At 57.2% G+C, this 17,983-nt stretch overlaps 1 protein-coding gene across 6 annotated transcripts in view; it reads right to left on the reverse strand.

Annotated features, from left to right (window-relative positions):
- The window catches only part of SLC19A1 (solute carrier family 19 member 1), a 45,736-nt gene that overhangs the window by 5,305 nt on the left and 22,448 nt on the right, over positions 1-17,983 (reverse strand). For 4 of the 6 annotated variants that reach the window (XM_030806003.1, XM_030806005.1, XM_030806004.1 and 1 more), the window contains exons 2-5: positions 16,711-16,948; positions 10,655-11,414; positions 10,117-10,318; positions 5,398-5,539 (exon numbers count right to left, since the gene is read on the reverse strand). In XM_030806003.1, coding sequence (XP_030661863.1) covers positions 5,398-5,539; positions 10,117-10,318; positions 10,655-11,414; positions 16,711-16,899 — 1,293 coding nt within the window. In that variant the 5' untranslated portion in view covers positions 16,900-16,948. Of the gene's footprint in view, positions 1-5,397; positions 5,540-10,116; positions 10,319-10,654; positions 11,415-13,795; positions 13,863-16,710; positions 16,949-17,983 lie in introns of those variants that run through there. The other 2 variants (XM_030806007.1, XM_030806006.1) reach the window with 2 other exon arrangements.

Consider the following 17,983-nt stretch of genomic DNA (forward strand, 5'->3'; position numbering starts at 1 on the left):
AATATTCTGGGTCATAAGACAAATCTTAAATTTATAAGAACTGAAATAATAATTTGTTTTCTGATCACAATAGAATCAAAAAAGAAATTAATAACAGAAAGATAACAGGAAAATCTCAAAACACCTGGAAATTAAACAACAAAATTTGAAATAATGATGCATCAAAAAACACACTGAAATGAATGAAAATGAAAACACAGCCTATTAAGATTTGTGGGATGCAACTAAAGCAGTACTGAGTGGGGAAATTTATAGCATTAGATGCATAAATTAGAAAAGAGGAAAAGTCTCAAATCAATATCTCACCTCAAGAACCTAGAAAAAAGAGCAAAATAAATCTAAAGCAAGCAGAAAGAAAGAATTAATAAAGTTCCAGCCAGTGCACTAAGTCAAGAAAAAGAAATAAAAGATATACAGGTCAGAAAGGAAGAAATATTTGCAGATGACATAATTATCTACAGAGAAAATCTCAAGGAATTTAAAAAACAAAGACCAAAAAATGGAAAAGCCTCCTACAACTAATAAGCTCAGCAAAATTGCAGTATACAAGATAAACACACAAGTATCAACTATATTTCTATACACTAGCAATGAACATGTATACACTATTATGGAATAAATTGTGAACCCATCACCCAATTCATATGTTGAAGCCCTAACCCGCAATGTCACTGCATTTGAAGACAGGGCCTTTCAAAAGGTAATTACGGTTAAATGGGGTCACAAGGACGGCATCTTACTCCAACCTGACTGGATGTCCTTATAAGAAGACAGACACTAGCTGGGCGTGGTGGCTCACGCCTGTAACCCCAGCACTTTGGGAGGCCGAGGCGGGCGGATCACCTGAGGTCCGGAGTTCGAGACTGGCCTGGCCAACATGGAGAAACCCCATCTCTACTAAAAACATGAAATTAGCCAGGGATGGTGGCACATGCCTGTAATCCCAGCTACTTGGGAGACTGAGGCAAGAGAAATGCTTGAACCCAGGAGGAGGAGGTTGTGGTGAGCCGAGATCGCGCCATTGCACTCCAGCCTGGGCAACGAGCGAAACTCCATCTCAAAAAAAAAAAAAAAAAAAGATACCAGGGAGGACCATATACACAGAAAAAAAGACCATATGAAGACAAAGGGTGAAGACGCCACCTGCAAGCCCAGAACAGAGGCATCAGGAGAAACCAACCTGCCAACACCTTAATCTCAGACTTCCAGCCGCCAGAACTGTGAGAGAATATATTTCTGTTGTTTGTCACCCAGTTTGTGATATTTTGCTACGGCAGCCCAAACAGACTAATGCAGATAACAAATTTCAAAATATAGTTTGATCTACTTGAAAAAAAGTATAAACTAAAAACATGTATAGTACTCATATACTGAAAACTACAAAATGCTGAAAGAAATCAAAGATCTAAATAAATGGAAAGATATACCATGTTCATGGATTGGAAAACAACACAGTAAACACGTCAGTTCTCCCAGAATTGATACACTAGCTTAATTGCAATTCCTGACAAAATCTGAGCAAGAATTTTTGCAGACATAGACAAGATTACTCTACAATGTATATGGAAAGGCAAAGAAACTATAATAGTCAAAACAATTTTGAATAAAAAGAAGTTGGAGGAATCAGTCTATCCAATTTCAAAACTTGCTATAAAGCTTCATAACCAAGACTGTGATATTGGTACAAGAGTAAACATATAGTTCAACGGAACAGGATGAAGAACCCAGAAACAGATTCACATAAATATGCCCAACTTTTTTTTTTTTTGGAGACAGAGTCTCGCTCTGTCGCCCAGGCTGGAGTGCAGTGGTGCAATCTCCGCTCACTGCAAGCTCCGCCTCCCGGGTTCACGCCATTCTCCTGCCTCAGCCTCTCCGAGTAGCTGGGACTACAGGGGCCCGCCACTACGCCCGGCTAATTTTTTTGTATTTTTAGTAGAGACGGGGTTTCACCGTGGTCTCAATCTCCTGACCTCGTGATCCGCCTGCCTCGGGCTCCCGAAGTGCTGGGATTACAAGCGTGAGCCACCACGCCCAGCAATATGCCCAACTTTTGACAAAGGTGCGAAAGTAATTCAATGGGGAGAGCTAAGTCTTTTCAACAAATGATGCTGGAATAAATGGATACACACAGGCCAAACAAAAAGTGACCTCAACCTAAACTTCACATCTTATACAAAAATTAACTCAAAGCTGATCAGAGACTTAAATGTAAAAACACGAAACTTAAGAAATTTGTGGAAAATCTTCTGAATTCAGGGCTAGGCAAAGAGTTTCCATAAAAGGAAAAACTGTTAAATCAGACCTCATAGGAGTTAAAAAACACTTGTTCTGTAAAAGACCACGTTAAGTAGATGAGACAACCAGCTACAGAGTTGAAAAAAAACTGCAAACTGTATATATCCAACGAAGGACTAATATCTGGAATACACAAACAATGCTTAAAACTCAAGAGTATAAAAATGAACAATCCAATGAGAAAATGGGCAGAAGACATGAAGATTTTGCAAATGGAAGATAAGGACATAAAAAGATGTTCAACATCATTATCCACCAGGGAAATGCAAATTAAACAACATTATCGCCCAGGGAAGTGCAAATTAAAACCACAATGAAATATCACTACACCTATCACAACGGCCAAAATAAAAACTAGTGGCAACACGACATACTGAAGACGCTGTGACTGGATCTCTCGAAGTCTGCTGGTGGTGATATAAAACGGTACAACTGCTATGGAAAGTGGGCTGCTTCCCTGCTTCTTTCCTGGAAAGAAACAGGCAACTACCTGGTGACCCAGCACTTGCACTTCTGGGTGTGTGTCCCAGGGAAAGGAAAACCTATATTCACACAAAAACCTATAAAAGAACGTCTGTAGCAGCTTTATTTGTAATACCCCCACTGGAAACAAGTCTTAGGATAGTGAATAAATAAAGCGTGCTGTATCTACACCCTGGAACACCACTCAGCAGCAAGAAGGAATCAGCTAGAGCCACAGTAACAACCTGGATGAATGTTCAGAGAGTCATGTTGAGTGAAAAGAGCCAATCCCTAAACGATACACAATGCATAGCTGTGTTTATCCAACACTCCTGAAATGACAAAATCATACAAGTGGAGAAGAGGGTAGTGGCTGCCAGGGGTTAAAGAGGAGGTGAGGCTGGGAGTAGGGTGGGCCATAGCTATAAAGAGCAGCGTGAGGGATCCCTGTGGGGATAGAATGTTCTGGATCCTGACTGTCACCATGCTGGTCGTGATGTGCTACAGAACTGCAAGATGTGACCACTGCGAAAACTGGGTACTGGGTATGGGGTACATGGATCTCCCTGTATCATTTATTAAACAGCATGTGAATATAAGATTACCCAACTATAAAGCCTAATTTAAAAAGCAGGCAAACCCAGGCAAGCTCTAGGCCTGTCTGTCCCCCTGTGCTCCATCACTGCTCCCACCCGTCTCCAGACTCTACCCCCAACCAAGCCTGAACTCCTGGCCCAGCTGTTCTCCCCATGCTGGAGGAACGAGAGTGGACACTCGGCACCCAGTAACAGACGGCGGTGGTGGGGGGGGTGGTGGGCAAAATGAGCCGGCACCACCTCCTCTGGAGTCAACAGGATGTCTAGCCATGAGCAAAACGCCCCACTGGTTACTTTTTAACCTAGAAATCGAACCAGCCAGAGAAAAGTCCATGTGTTTCTTTTCTATGTGACAAGAGGCAGCCAGGAACCACAGGCCAGAACCTGCCTCCACCTCCCCAGAGCCGTCTCCCCCACGGCCTTCCCGGCCACACCAGGACCAGGACCAGGACCAGATGAGGAAGGGAAAAGGCTTCCTCGTGACCAGCCCTCTGGGGAAGAACTGCTCCACCCCCTGCACCAAGCCCCCATGGGCCCTCAGAAGCCCACTGTGAGGAGTCCCCTCCACAGGGCAGCTGCAGGGGAGCACACACACAGGGTCCCCAAAGGGCCCTCAGGCATCTGCCCCTCCAGCTGCCAGGGGCTGAACAAGAGGCAGTCACAGAGGGATGGAGGTGGGGCGGGCACGGTAGTCAGGGGCAGTCAGCACCCAGAGGCAGGTCAGAAACCAGGCCCAGCCTGGCTGGGGCCACACAGGGCTGAGACAGGCGCTCCCTGACCATACATGCTGGCAGCCACTGCCGTCCGGGGACAGAGGTAACTCGGGGCTCCAAGAATGGGGAGGACCTGCTCCCGGGTGCTGGAGCCCCTCCAAAGCCAGCTGGACTGCTGCCGGCACCCCGCCCTAGGGCCATGCGTTCAATAGAAGCCTTCTGGGCCCCCTTTCTGCAGACCTGAGACCAGCCCGGCCACCAGGAGGCTGTGTCCACCCAGGCCAGACCTGGACACATTCACCCCTGTGCGTCAGCGGCTCACCTGCCCCGAGCGTTTACCCCCAGGCCTTGGAAGGTCACCCGCCCTGAGTGTTCACCCCTGGGCCTCGGAGGCTCACCTGCCCCAAGTGTTCACACCTGGGCTTGGGGGCATTGTACCCGGAGGGCTCTGTGGAACAGGGCCACGTGGCCTGCCAGTGTGGACAGGCCCTAATGACACTCTTGGGCTGAAGAATGCATTTCGATGAGTGAGCAACAGCCATCCTCACCTAACAGGCATTGCGAGCCGAAGGGGATGCCTCCTACTGCCCGGGCCTCACCCTGAGCTCTGGAGTCACTGAGGCTGAACAGACTCAGCACCCTCAGAGGATCAGGGCTAACCCTGACAGTCCTCCTGCCCAGTAAGACCTGGGCCCCAGGTGGACAAAGCCCTTGTCCCACCTGCCAAGGGCATCTGTCTAGCTGCAGGCTGGGGCAGTCCTGAGGAGCCTGGAAGGACCTCTCACACCACGCCCACCGTGGCTGATTCCAGCTCACTCGGAGACCCGGCCTTGGCTGGGACCCTCAGGAGTTTAAACGTGTGTTTTCCAGCTCTTCTCAGAAGCAGCAAAGGCCCGCGAGAGGTGGGAAAGGGGAGGGCACCCGCAGAGGCCTGCGCGCCAACACTGCTGAGTGACTCTGCTCAGCTCTCCTTCCTGAAGAGAACAAAGCTCACGTGGCCTCTAGCCAGGACTCAAGGACGCCAAGTTCCGGCAGCCACAGGCAGAGCGCGGAGACAGGGACAGCTCTGCCGTGGCTAGCAGAGGCTCAGTCGCTCCCACCGAGGCCCAGGGCCTGACGGAGGCTCCCGCCCACAACAACGGAGCCCCGATGGGGTCTCCCTCACTTCCTGCTCTCACTGGCCTGGTGTGTCCCACTGGAAGCCCCAGGCCCGCACCCTGTGCCCCCAGCCCACAGTGGGCTCCACATCAGGCGGGCACCAGGAGACCTTGACAGCGTCCCCACAAGTAGCTTCCATCCCCGAGGACGCAGGCCTGTAATGGGCTCACCTGCTGGCGGACCGGAAGGCCCAGGCCCCGCATGTCCGAGACAATGAAAGTGATGACGGTCTTGATGATGGTGGCAAAGAACGTGTTGACCCCGAAAACCAGGGCACAGAGCTCTTTAGACAGAGACGATGCGATCTGAAAGCTGAACGGGAAGAGTGGGCAGATCAGGCACTGCTGGGAGAACGAGAAGCAGCCACAGGGAAAAGCCTGCAGCCTGGCTCCCACCAGCCCATGACCCGCCCAGCAGCCATGGGGTCCCAGGGCACACACAAGCCCCCCACCAGGCCCCCATCTCTCCCACACATGCCCGCCCCTGCCAGGCAGGAGCCAGCACCCAGGCCACCCTCGAGGGGCCATTTTGGGAGCTGCCGCATCCCCCTGGCTCAGTACAGAGTGAGGGTCCCTTATCCAAAATGCCTGGGACCAGACGTTTTGGATTTTGGAATATTCACATATCCACAATGAGATATCTTGAGGATGGAACCCAAGTGTAACCACAAAATTCATTTATGCTCACATACACCGTATACACACAGCCAGAAGGTGAGTTTATATAATACCTAACAGACATTTGCAAGCAAAGGGGTTGCCTGCTACTGCCTAGGGCCTCACCCTGAGTTCTGCAGTAATTTTGTGCATGAAGAAACTTTTGACTGCGTTCTGAGACTCGTCAAACAAGGTCAGGTGTGGGATTTTCCACTGGGTTGTCTTTCTAGTGCTCAAAAACTGTCAGATTCTGGAGTATTTCAAATTCTGGATTTTTTTTTGTTATTATTTTTAGATGGATTCTCACTCTGTTGCCCAGGCATGCAATGGCACAATCTCAGCTCACCGCAACCTCTGCCTCCTGGGTTCAAGCAATACTCCTGTCTCAGCCTTTCGAGTAGCTGGGATTACAGGCATGCGCCATCACGCCCAGCTAATTTTTGTATTTTTAGTAGACAGAGTTTCACCATGTTGGCCAGGCTGGTCTCGAGCTCCTGGCCTCAGGTGATCTGCCCACCTCGGCCTCCCAAAGTGCTGGGATCACAAGTGTGAGCCACTGCGCCTGGCTGAATTCTGGCTGTTTTGATTAGGGATGCTGAACCTATACAATGGGTGTCACAAAACACAAACGTGAGATGCCTGGAAGGGCTCCCATGAGCTCTGGGACAGACCAGGTCACAGGCATCTCAAAACACTCAGAAAATCATCAAGAGAACCTCTGGGCACAGACAGAAAAGTCTGGAACGAAAGTCTTTCATGATTAAATGTTTGATAAATTAGAAGAGCAGTGAAACTACAGAGTCGGTGAATGAGCAGCAGCCAGGCAAGGCAGGCCCTGGAGTTGAGTGGCAGCTGGGTAGGGGGGGCCCTGGAGGTGAGTAGCAGTTGTGGGGGAGGGAGGGCCTGGAGACAGGGTGGGCCCTGGAGGTGAGTAGCAGTTGGGGGGGAGGGAGGGCCTGGAGGCAGGGCGGGCCCTGGAGGTGAGTAGCAGCCGGGTATACCCCAGTGGGCCCTGGAGGTGAGTGGCAGTTGGGGGGTAGGGGGGCCTGGTGGCAGGGCAGGCCCTGGAGATGAGTGGCAGCCAGATAGAGTGGGCCCTGGAGGTGAGTGGCAGCCGGGCAGGGTGGGCCTGGAGGTGAGTGGCAGCCAGATAGAGTGGGCCCTGGAGGTGAGTGGCAGCTGGGCAGGGCGGGCCCTGGAGGTGAGTGGCAGCAGGTTAGGGCGGGCCCTGGAGGTGAGTGGCAGCAGGCAGGGTGGGCCCTGGAGGTGAGTGGCAGCCAGGCAGGGCAGGCCCTGGAGGTGAGTGGCAGCCAGTTATGGTGGGCCCTGGAGGTGAGCGGTGGCATGAACATGTCCAGGAATGAAGGCACCACATTCCTGACGTGGAGAGGTGACATGCCAGGCTTCTGGTGCTCTGCAAAGAAACTAGTCTTTGGCCGGGCGCGGTGGCTCACGCTTGTAATCCCAGCACTTTGGGAGGCCGAGGCGGGCGGATCACGAGGTCAGGAGATCCAGACCACGGTGAAACCCCGTCTCTACTAAAAATACAAAAAATTAGCCGGGCGTGGTGGCGGGCACCTGTAGTCCCAGCTACTCGGAGAGGCTGAGGCAGGAGAATAGCGTGAACCCGGGAGGCGGAGCTTGCAGTGAGCCGAGATCGCGCCACTGCACTCCAGCCTGGGTGACAGAGCGAGACTCCGTCTCAAAAAAAAAAAAAAAAAAAAAAAAAAAAAAAGAAACTAGTCTTTGGATGCAGTTCTAATTAAAACCCGCAAAGTGCTTAAAAAAAAAATAACTGGACAAAAAATGTCCTAAAGTTCACCTGAAGAAAAAGTAAACAAAAATGCCCAGAAACCCTTTAGAGAAGGGCAGAGGGGTCTGTGCTGCCAGGCACTGTTGACAGGGGGACAGTGGAGACGGGGAGGGGGGGTGCGGGCAGGCAGGTGGGCGGGCGGCAGGGAGGACAGGAAGCACACAGAGGTCCCGGTGAGCAGGTCAGTGGGATGAAGGGCAGACAAACAACAGGGAGGACCCAGCACAAACAAGAGCTTCTGGACGCCGGCGCTGGGCAGGGCAGAACCCAGGCCAGCCCCCAGGGTGCTTCCAAGGACACTCAGAAAACACTGTGAGTTGAATTAAAGGCAAACGAGTGCGGGGCGTGATGGGGGCACAGGTGATTAGAAATACATGATACAGATGAATGCTCCCCAGATCAGCAGGGAAGGAAGCGAGTCCCAACACAGTCAGGAGACACACAGGCGCCACTCAGTCCACAGCAGGCCGGCCGGCCTCACTCTGGTTAAGGAAAGGCTGGGAGCCCAGCCGGCCCGTCAGGGGCTCAGGGAGGGTGGGGAGGCCACTCCACCATCCTGACGGGGAGGAAGACCGCATGCCGGCCTGCAGGGTACCTGTAATATTGACAGAAACCTTCTTTCAAAAGCACATACTCCCCAACCTGGCCATTCCCCTTCCAGGAATCCACCTGAGGGTCATTATTAGAATTTGGAAACAAAAATGTAGGTGGTAGGGCATTCATCTCAGTGTTTTCCTCATGTAAGAAAAATGGAAATGGTGACTTTACCCACAGACTGGGGATGGGTTGTAAGGCCCACCACTCATGACCAGGAGTGACCACCTGCATCTGTGTCTGACATCAACCCAACACAGACAAGCAGAAAATGCTGGGATTCCCCATAGCAAACAGCAGTTTTCTGCTTTGCACGCTGCTGCACCGTGTGAGATTTTTTTGCGATGGGCATCAGTGACTTTATAACTAAAACCTTTCGGGCGTTGTCCCCCTAGACGCAGCAATAGGACGGCACGTCAGCAGAGGCTCTGGCCCTTTCCACAGTGCTGGCAGGTCAGGGAGGGGGGCCCCAGCAAGATCACGCCGGGCCTTCACAAGCCGGGGACGGCAGGAGCCCAGTGTGGGCCTCGGGGAGCATGGAGAAGGCGGCCACACAGGAGCAGAAGGGGCCCCAAGTATGGCAGGGGCGGGAGAGAAGGGTGGGCCGGGCTGCCCATGCCAGGAGACTGCTGCCTGCATGCGGGGAGGATGGAGACATACAGGGCCGGGCACATACAGGCAGGATGCTGCAGGGGTGAGGCCACTGACGCAGAGGGCACAATGCAAGGGTCAGGAGGACGCTCTCAGCTCAAACAGGCTCGTGACCAGCAAAAGCCCCAGGAGGATGACCCACGGAGGGAGGGAGACGGGCTCGGGGGCCACCTCGGAGGGGAAGCCCAGGAAGGGGAACTGGGCTGGGGCCAAAGTCCTCCCAGCAGGCAGGAAAGAGGGGGCAGGTCCAGGGAGACAGGGACCAGTGTGAGCGCACAGGGTCAGTGTCTGTGTCAGTGTGTGTGGTCTGAGTATGTGGTGGGAGTGTGTCAATGTGTGGGTGTCTCCATGTGTGAGCGTGTGTTGTGTCCATGTGTGAACGTGTTGTGTGTCCATGTGTGAGCGTGTGGTGTGTATCCATGTGTGAGCATGTGTCCATGTGTGTGGTGTGTGTCCATCTGTGAGCGTGTAGCATGTCCATGTGTGCTATGTGTCCATGTGTAAGCATGTGGTGTGTTCATGTGAGTGTGGTATCCATCCGTGTCTGGTGTGTCCATGTGAGTGTGCGGTGTGTGTCCATGTGTGTGCATCCATGTGTAAGCATATGGTGCGTTCATGTGAGTGTGGTGGGTGTCCGTGAACATGTGGTGTGTCCATGTGTGTGGTGTGTGTCTGTGTGATGTGTGTCCATGGGTAAGCATGTGATACGTTCATGTGAGTGTAGTGGGTGTCCATCTGTGAGCATGTGGTGTGTGTTCATGAGTGTGTGGTGTGTGTCCATGTGTGAGTGTGTGGTGTGTGTGTGGTGTGAGTGCCTGGCGTGAGTGTAAGCTGAGGATGAACTCACACAGGTGCGTGCTCCCACTCCTGCCTGGATGGGGTCTCAGCAGCCCGGGGCCTGGAGAGTGGGGTTGCGAGCAGGGTGGGGTTGGGAGCAGGGCAAGGCTGTGAGCCCAGCAGGCTTCAGAGAGGAGCACGGAGGGCCTGAGGGAGCGGCAGGACGGCACAGGCAGGGACGCCCGAGGTCCCAGGGAGAGGCAAGCAGGGACCCTGGTCAGCTCCAGGTGGCTGGCGGGGCGGCTGGGGCGCGGCAGGAAGGTGGGAGCACCCAGCGAAGCGTGGGGCTTGATCCTGGCGCCTGCCCGCCCCCCGCTTCCCACCCTTCTGGAACTCACGTGGCGATGGGCACGAGGAACTGGTAGGAGCCGCGGAACAGCACGAAGGCCGCGTAGCACAGCCAGATACTGCTAGGGTGGCGCGTGTGGGCCAGAAGGAAAACCAGCCCCGCCTGCGTGGCCGTGACGCCTGCGATGAGCAGCTTGGACCAGCGGGCCCAGCGGATCTTCACGAAGCCGGCGGCGAAGGACGTGATGGCGCCTGAGAGGGGAGGAATGGGGAGTTGCGGCGGCCCTGGGGGGCCATGGGGCAGGGGGAGGTGGCGGGGAGCCTCCGCAGGAAGGATTCACGGGGCAGGGGACTGGGAGGGGAGCCTCTGGGGAAAGGATCCACGGGGCAGAGGGAGGTGGCGGGGAGCCTCCGCGGGAAGGATCCACGGGGCAGGGGGAGATGGACGGGGAGCCTCCGGGGGAAGGGGCCTCCGGGGGAAGGGGCCTCCGGGGGAAGGGGCCTCCGGGGGAAGGGGCCTCCGGGGAAGGGGCCTCCGGGGGAAGGGGCCTCCGGGGGAAGGGGCCTCGGGGACCCGGGCGCGCGTACCCAGCAGCGTGGAGGCAGCATCGGCCGCGCCGTTGTAGACCCGCGCACTGTTGGTGGTGGGGTCCACCTCGTTCCACAGGATATGCACGTAGTAAACCACCAGGTAGTAGCCGGCCGAGTTGAAGACCCACCAGAGGGACCACAGGCGCAGCTGCGGCCGCCGCAGGCTGTCCCCGAGCTCCCGCAGCATCCGCGCCAGCACTGAGCCCCCGCAGGCCACCCGCAGAGCGTGTCCCAGCTTCCCGCCCGGGCCGGGGTTCATGCGCTCCAGCTCCGAAGCCGAGGTCTCGCACCGCCCCCGGTCGTCGCGGTTGAAGAAGAGGCTGCGCTTGGGGCGCTTCAGGAAGAGGGCGAGGACCACGCTGAAGGCGAGGAAGGCCAGCGAGATGTAGTTGAGCGTGGAGAAGGAGACTCGGCCCACGGTGACCAGCAACTGGCCCAGCACGGAGCTGGTGAACACGCCCAGCAGCACCGCAGCGCGCGAGTAGCCGGCCACACGCTGGTAGCGCGCGGGCCGCACGAGAGAGAAGATGTAGGAGGAATAGGCGATGCGCGCGGCCATGGTGACGCTGTAGAAGAGCTCCATGAGCTGCATGTGCGCCACCGAGTGGCCCAGCAGCAGCAGCAGCCACACCGACACGAAGCTGAGCCCCTGCAGCAGCAGCACCGGCGTGTAGCGCAGGTAGTCGGTGAGCAGGAACACGGGCACCAGCACGGCCAGGTAGGAGTACGACAGCACCGGCGTGATCTCGTTCGTGACCTGCGGACAGGCGGGCGTGCGCCCCACCAGGCGTTAGCAATGCTGCGGCTGCGGGGGGCTGCTGACGGCTTCCTGCCCCAACACACTGCCTGGTGTGACCCCTCTCCCCAACACGCCCCTGTCCCATGTCCCATTGCATCGTCCTCTCTGAACAGGGACCTCTGGCTCCCGACCGTCCCAGGAGCCTGGGAGCGTTTGCCTGCAGAAAGCTGGCAGTGGCCACAGAAGGAATCGTTATTAACAATCCTGTTCATCTAAGCTTCTCTATTTTTATTTTTTTCTTGAGACAGAGTCTTGCTCTGTCGCCCAGGCTGGAGTGCAGTGGCACGATCTTAGCTCACTGCAACCTCCACCTCCCAGGTTCAAGCAATTCTCCTGCCTCAGCCCCCTGAGTAGCTGAGATGACAGGTGCATACCACCACGTCGGGCTAATTTTTGTATTTTTAGTAGAGACGGGGTTTCACCATGTTGGGCAGGCTGGTCTCGAACTCCTGACCTCAGGTGATCTGCCCACCTTGGCCTCCCAAAGTGCTGGGATTACAGGTGCCAGCCACCACACCCAGCCAGCTTCTGTATTTTTAATAGAATAAAAACATGGTTTTATTTCATTTTAAACACTATGGAAAACGCAGCTGTAACCCATACACATTCACACCAGCACAAGCTCCTTCCATCCTTCCCGGAGAGAGACAAAAACAGAAGACACAGAAAGGAAGGGCAGGATCAGGAACAGCAGGTTCCTGGGAGGGACTGTTCGTAGGGGAACCCGGCAGGGGAAGAAAGACAGGAAGGGGAAGAAGGGGAAAGAGAGGGCGTGGGGTAGGGCAGAGGGCCCAGGGCTGCGCACTCCCATCTCACACTTGCCCCGAGAGCAAGGTCTTTAAGGCCAGACTCCAACCCAGGGGCAAGGAGGGGGGCAAGCGCCCCTGCAGGCACCCTGCACCCACCCAAGAGGCGGAGCACAGGCTGTCAGCCTGCCCACCCCCACCTCCTCCATCACATGTTATGTGGGAACCCAGCTCCACAGCCTTGGCCACTGAGCTGCTGGTGGACACTCCAGGCCTGGCTTCCAGGCCTGGCTTCCATGCCTGTGGCCTCAACACACATCCACCTTCCATGAGAACGTGGAGCTGGGCATGGGGCTGGGGGTGCTACCTCCTACAGGACAAGGTCAGAGGGCACTGCCCCAGACTCTACTCCAGGCAGGCACCAAACGTCCTCAGCTGTCTTGGCAGGGGCCAGGGCTGCTGCGGGCACACTTGGGCACACCTGAGCACAGTCCAGAGGAAGAGGACCCACCCCTGTGAGGCCCAAGCCGCTTGCCTTGCCCCTCCCTGGGGACTGACGTGGGAGCCACCCTATGCTTGGAGCCTCCCCTGGCCCAGGTGCATTATCAGCAGGTGGCCCTGCCCACAGGCCCCACCAGACCCCACCTCAGATCCGCTGGAGGTTGGTACCAGGTGAGCCAGCAGGGCCCTGCTGGACTCTGGGCCTCCAGCAGGCCCCACCCAACTCAGGCCTGACCACCAGCAACCCCACAGCCCTACTTGTGCTGTCCCAGGTGACCTCAGCCCCTGCCAGCCACACTTGACAGGACCAAACCCTGGGTCAGCATAGGGGGTGCTGCGCCGAGCCACGCCGCCTCCCCAGGGCCTCTCGGCCTCGTGTCTGGCACACCCAAGATGTGTGGCCCGATAGGCTCAGAGCCTGGCCACCAGCTACTGTGAACAGCTGCGCAATAGGACCCTGCAGCCAGGCCAGCATGCTGAGAAGCTTCCCAGGGGCTCAGGGGAAGGCTGCCCAGAGACCCCACCTCAGGGCACCCTGAGGTCACACCCCGGAGCCTGCACCCTCATGGAGGCCAGGCTGACCCAAAGGCTGTGGTCCCAGTAGCACCAGGCACCCAAGGTCCCTCCTGCACTCCATCCTGCTAAGGACATTCCAGGACACTCTGAGGGCAGGTCACGTGCCAGGAGGCTGAGTGACCACACCGGGTCACAGAGAGCCTCAGGGCCAGCCATCGGCTTCTGCAGTGTGTTTACAGCAATGTCCTGGGGACATCAAACAGCCCCTCCGTGGGCAAGCTCTCCTGGCTGATGGCCTGCTCGACTGGGGGAGGCTCCTCCTCAGGCCAGCCCAGGGAACCCCTGCAGATCCCGAAAGAAGCGGCTCAGAGGCAGGGGCCCCCCTAGGACCTCAGGGACCCCTGACCCCCAGACACAGGAGGCCACGTGGGGGCATGACAGCCCCAGCCCCTGGCCAGGGCACAGGTCCTGCCCACAGCCCAGAGTCAAAATGGTAGAGAGCCAGCAGAGAGGCTCTCCCCAGACCCCACAGCTCTCTGGAAAAGGGCGGCCAGGGGTGCTAGAAGCCTCACCCACCTCTGAATGAATGGAGCATGCCTCATTTCCTCTTCCACCAGGAGCTGGCTCTGCAGGCTGGGCCTCATCAGGCACCTCCTGGTCTTAGTTGAGGGTCTGAGTGTAGAGCTCCCCCTTGGCAGACCACGGGGTCAACGTGGAGCCTGAACACCCCCAACACCCACCCAGAGCCCTCCCGCTCCTCTCCCTGCACCTCCTCGATGGCCCCTACTCCCCCTTCCTCAGCCTTGGCAGGCAGACAGCAGGGAGACTCTGCCCAGAGCTGTGACCTCCGTCCCACTTACAAGGCTGCGGGGGGAGAGGCCCCCACAATGGTCCCAGCAGGGAGGTGGCATCTGTCAGGCGGCCACGGCTGTGACACGAGGACAGCCTCCTGCTGCCTGAGCCCAGCATCGGCCCTGCTGTCCACAGGTCTTGGTTGGGGTCCAAGCTGAATGGGCAGAGTGCAGGGAGCTGGGCCCAAATCTAGGCCCAGACGGCCTCAGGGCGGCTTCTCTGAACAGGGGGTCGGGAAGGTGGACAAGGCCCGAAGACAGGCAGGACACAAGGGCAGGGCCAGGTGTGGGGCAGCAGGACTGGATGCCACAGAAGGGCACCCAACAGGGGCTGGCTGGAAACGGGGCATGGGCCGCAGGTCAGGAGGGACTGCTGTGCACAGGGTCCTGGGCCGGGGGGTCTCCCTGGAGGGGGGCGGGGGCTGCAGCTCCCACCACACAGCACAGTTCCAGCGGGGGCCCAGGCAACCTCAACCCACCCAGGAGCAGCTCACAGACTCGGCCGAGGAAAGCGCTCTCAGCTGACACTCAAAGCAGAAACCCTGGAGAGAAATTTGGCCAAATCCAAAATAACTCCAGAGAAACACCGTATGTAACACACAGCCAGTCCAATCCCAAGGGCACGGGGTCCCCAGGAGGCAGAAAAGGGAACCAGGTCCAAGGAGGACAGCAACTGCAGGGCTGCCAGGAAACACCGGCCCACGGCGGGAGAAATGGAGGCAGAGCAAATGTGAGCAAAGGAAACCGCGTTCCTCACTGTGGCCAGACGGCCGGCGCTCAGCAGCCCACCCGAGCTGGTGAGGGAAACACGGGCAGCCTGTGGCAGGCTGCGGAGGAAGCAGCATTTAAGTCCCAGCCCGGGCCAGCTGGGTCAGGGCCCACCACCTGAGGCTGCCGGCTCGTGCTCTACCCATAGCCATCACCTGCAGTGGGAGAAGCCAGAATCCCCTAATCACCTCCAGCAAAGTAGCAGATAAGCACCTTGTAGTTCAACCCAGGAGGCGCAGCTTAAGAACAGCCTTGAACCCACGTGGAACGTCTCTCAAGCCAGATTGGGCAGGAGAGCAACTTGCAAAAGCTGGGTCACGAGACACAAGCCCGGCAACAGCAGGGGCTGGCGAGTCCTGGCAGGCCGGGCCTCCCTTGCCCCCGAAGCTGCTCCCCGCCCACCTACTGGTGGCCGCCCCCGCACCCCAGCGCCCACGTGCCTGCTCCCACGTGAAGCTCTTGTCGGCCCCCAGGAGGCAGGGCGGTGATGAAGCTCTCCCCGGGCCTCTCGTGCAGCCAGAGGGGCTGAGATCAGGGGGCCCCACCAAGTGGCAGGTGCGCACAGCGCCTGCACCCATCATGCCTCTGATGATATCCAAGGCCTGGTAGAATGGATTAATTTCTGGAATCTACTTTTTAATCCGTTAATGTGCAACATGAGAGGGCAGGCAGATGGGATTTAAACATTTTCGCTCTAGAGACTTTTCTTATTTTGTTATTTTAAGGGAAACGCCACACATAATGCTCATCCCTATAAATAACCTTGGCGGTGGACAGTGGCCCTCCACTAAGAGCAGAGATGCCATCTGGTTAGTGGGTGGCAGGGAGAGGGGCGGACTGGCCAGGAGCAGAAGGCACTTCATGAGGGGTCAAGGAGATGGCTCTGCCGCTCCAGCCCCGCCACCGACAGCCAGAGCCAGGGCAAGACCCTGTCCTCGCCTGGAAAGTGACCCAGCCTGGCGGTTAGCAGTGCTGGCCGTGGGACAACACACAATCACACTGCAAGGTGCTCTGAGCCGGGCACGCGGGAAAGACAGCACCTCCGCTGTTCCAAGAGCACACTCCTCGGCTACACATCAGTTTCACAATTCTAGGGTCTGGGAGGGGTGGGGGCCCGGCTTCTGGCCAGGAGACCCAGGGAACAAGAGGCATGCCTAGCGACAGCAATGTGGGTGCAGAGGACGGGGACAGCAGCTGGCATGGGCAGGTGAGCAGGCCCAGGGCCCTGAGATGGGGTGTCCGGGTGACCAGCTGGGCCGGCGGCCTGTGAGAGCGCTTTTCCCCACAAAGGCTTCCAGGCTCCTTCTATGGGGATGTGCCTTATGGACAAGGACCCCACAGCTGCAGGAGGAAACTGCTTCAGATACGGCCGCCCCTGCCTCCACCGTTCATGTGGCCTGAGAGACCCGTGACTGGGCATAAGTCCATTAGAACAGTTTCAATAAGACCCTTTGTCCTCATGGCTGAGTAAAATGAAAATTCCTTCAGTAATCTCTTTAGATAAATAGCCACTACGTCTGTGTTGAAGGCAGGTGCCCAGCAGGGTTGGACGTGGGCTTCCTCACCAGGAGGGCCGATGAGCCCGGCCTGGCGGGTGGGGGTGGGGCAGCCTCCCTCTCTGCAGGACACAATATCACTTTTTATCTAGCCTGGTTACTAGGCCGAAGCCAGGCCCCTCCATCTGATGGTGCCCGCTGCAGGGGTGTGAGGCCCCAGCCGGGTTCCCTCCAGGACCGTATTATCAGCTGACACGGCCACTCACCCGCTGCAGCCTCAAGTGCTCACGCATCCAACAGGAAGAGCGCCCTGGCCCCTGAAGCTGCTCCCCGCCCACCCATAGGCGGCCGCCCTGGCACCCCGGTGCCCACGTGCCTGCTCCCGCGTGAAGTTCTTGTCCGGCCCCAGGAGGTAGGGGGTGATGAAGCTCTCCCCTGGCCGCATCTGCGCCATGAAGCCGTAGAAACAAAGGTAGCACACAAGGCGCCGCCAGGACCGGAGCTCGGGGTCAGGCCCAGGTTCCACGGGCACCTGCTTCTCCACCGCTGGGCTGGAGGGCACCATGCTGCTCAGGCCACGTGTAGCCCCGGAGGGGACGAAGGTGACGCTCTGCCTGGAAGGAGGGGTGGAGTCAGGGCACCTTGGAAGATGGTCTGCAGGCCTCCCTACCCCGCAAAACGAGGCCCAGTGCCGGCCTCCTCCTCACCACTCAGGACCAAACACCACCCTGGAGACGAATGCAGACCCCAGACCCATCCTCACCCCGTAGCAGCAAACTGGGAGCCACCCACACCTGAGCCACGCTGGAGTCCCCCAGGCCAGGCTGTCACCACCTCCAGGGTCTCCGACGCTGAGGGAAGTCTCCAGCCACATGGAGTGATTTAAATGCCAATCAAAACCAAGTTAATTACCTAATTGACTTACTATATTAACTAAACTAACAAAATTTAGGGTTTGGGGCCACACTAGACTCATGGCACTGCTGGGCAGTACGTGTGGCTGTGGCGGTCGGGCGGGCACACCTCACCCCACAGGCCTGAGGGCAGCCCACGTGCCTGCTGCTGCTCTAGTGGCACCCAGGTGGCCCAGGGAGGGCACAGGCAGGAACGGACGCTGCTGGAGGCCGGGGACACACCTGGTCACACCACAGTGGCCAGCAGCGGGTGGCTACAGGTACCAGCCTCAGGTCCCCATCAGCCTGGGGTCGGATCCTGCACATAAGCGTGGGGAACGCACCCGCCCCCATGCCCTGGCAGGAGGGCGTGCAGGCCAAACCCACAGTGAGGGAAGGGCAGAGGGAAAAGCAGGTGTCCTCGAGGGGGCTGAGGGCAGCCAGGGGTGAAACGTGCATGGGAGGGAGGATGGGATGGAGCCGAGGCCCAGCCACTGAACCCAGGGACCCCAACATCCCCGGAGGCAGGTTACCCTAGACAAAAGCAGCTGGCAGGAGCCATGAGTGGACCTGACATGTTCCAGATGGAGCACCCCAGACCACGGGCCTTCATCCACGAGGCAACATGCATCCAACCTTGGGGACCATCCCGCAGCACCCCGCCCCACACGGCCAGAGCACGTGACGGAGCACGCAGCGCACTCAAGGGCTTGTCTCTTTCAGTCCTGATTCTGCCCAGGAGAAAGGCTCCTCTGG

This window comes from Nomascus leucogenys, chromosome 25 (genome assembly GCF_006542625.1).
Source record: "Nomascus leucogenys isolate Asia chromosome 25, Asia_NLE_v1, whole genome shotgun sequence".
Classification (NCBI taxonomy): domain Eukaryota; kingdom Metazoa; phylum Chordata; class Mammalia; order Primates; family Hylobatidae; genus Nomascus; species Nomascus leucogenys.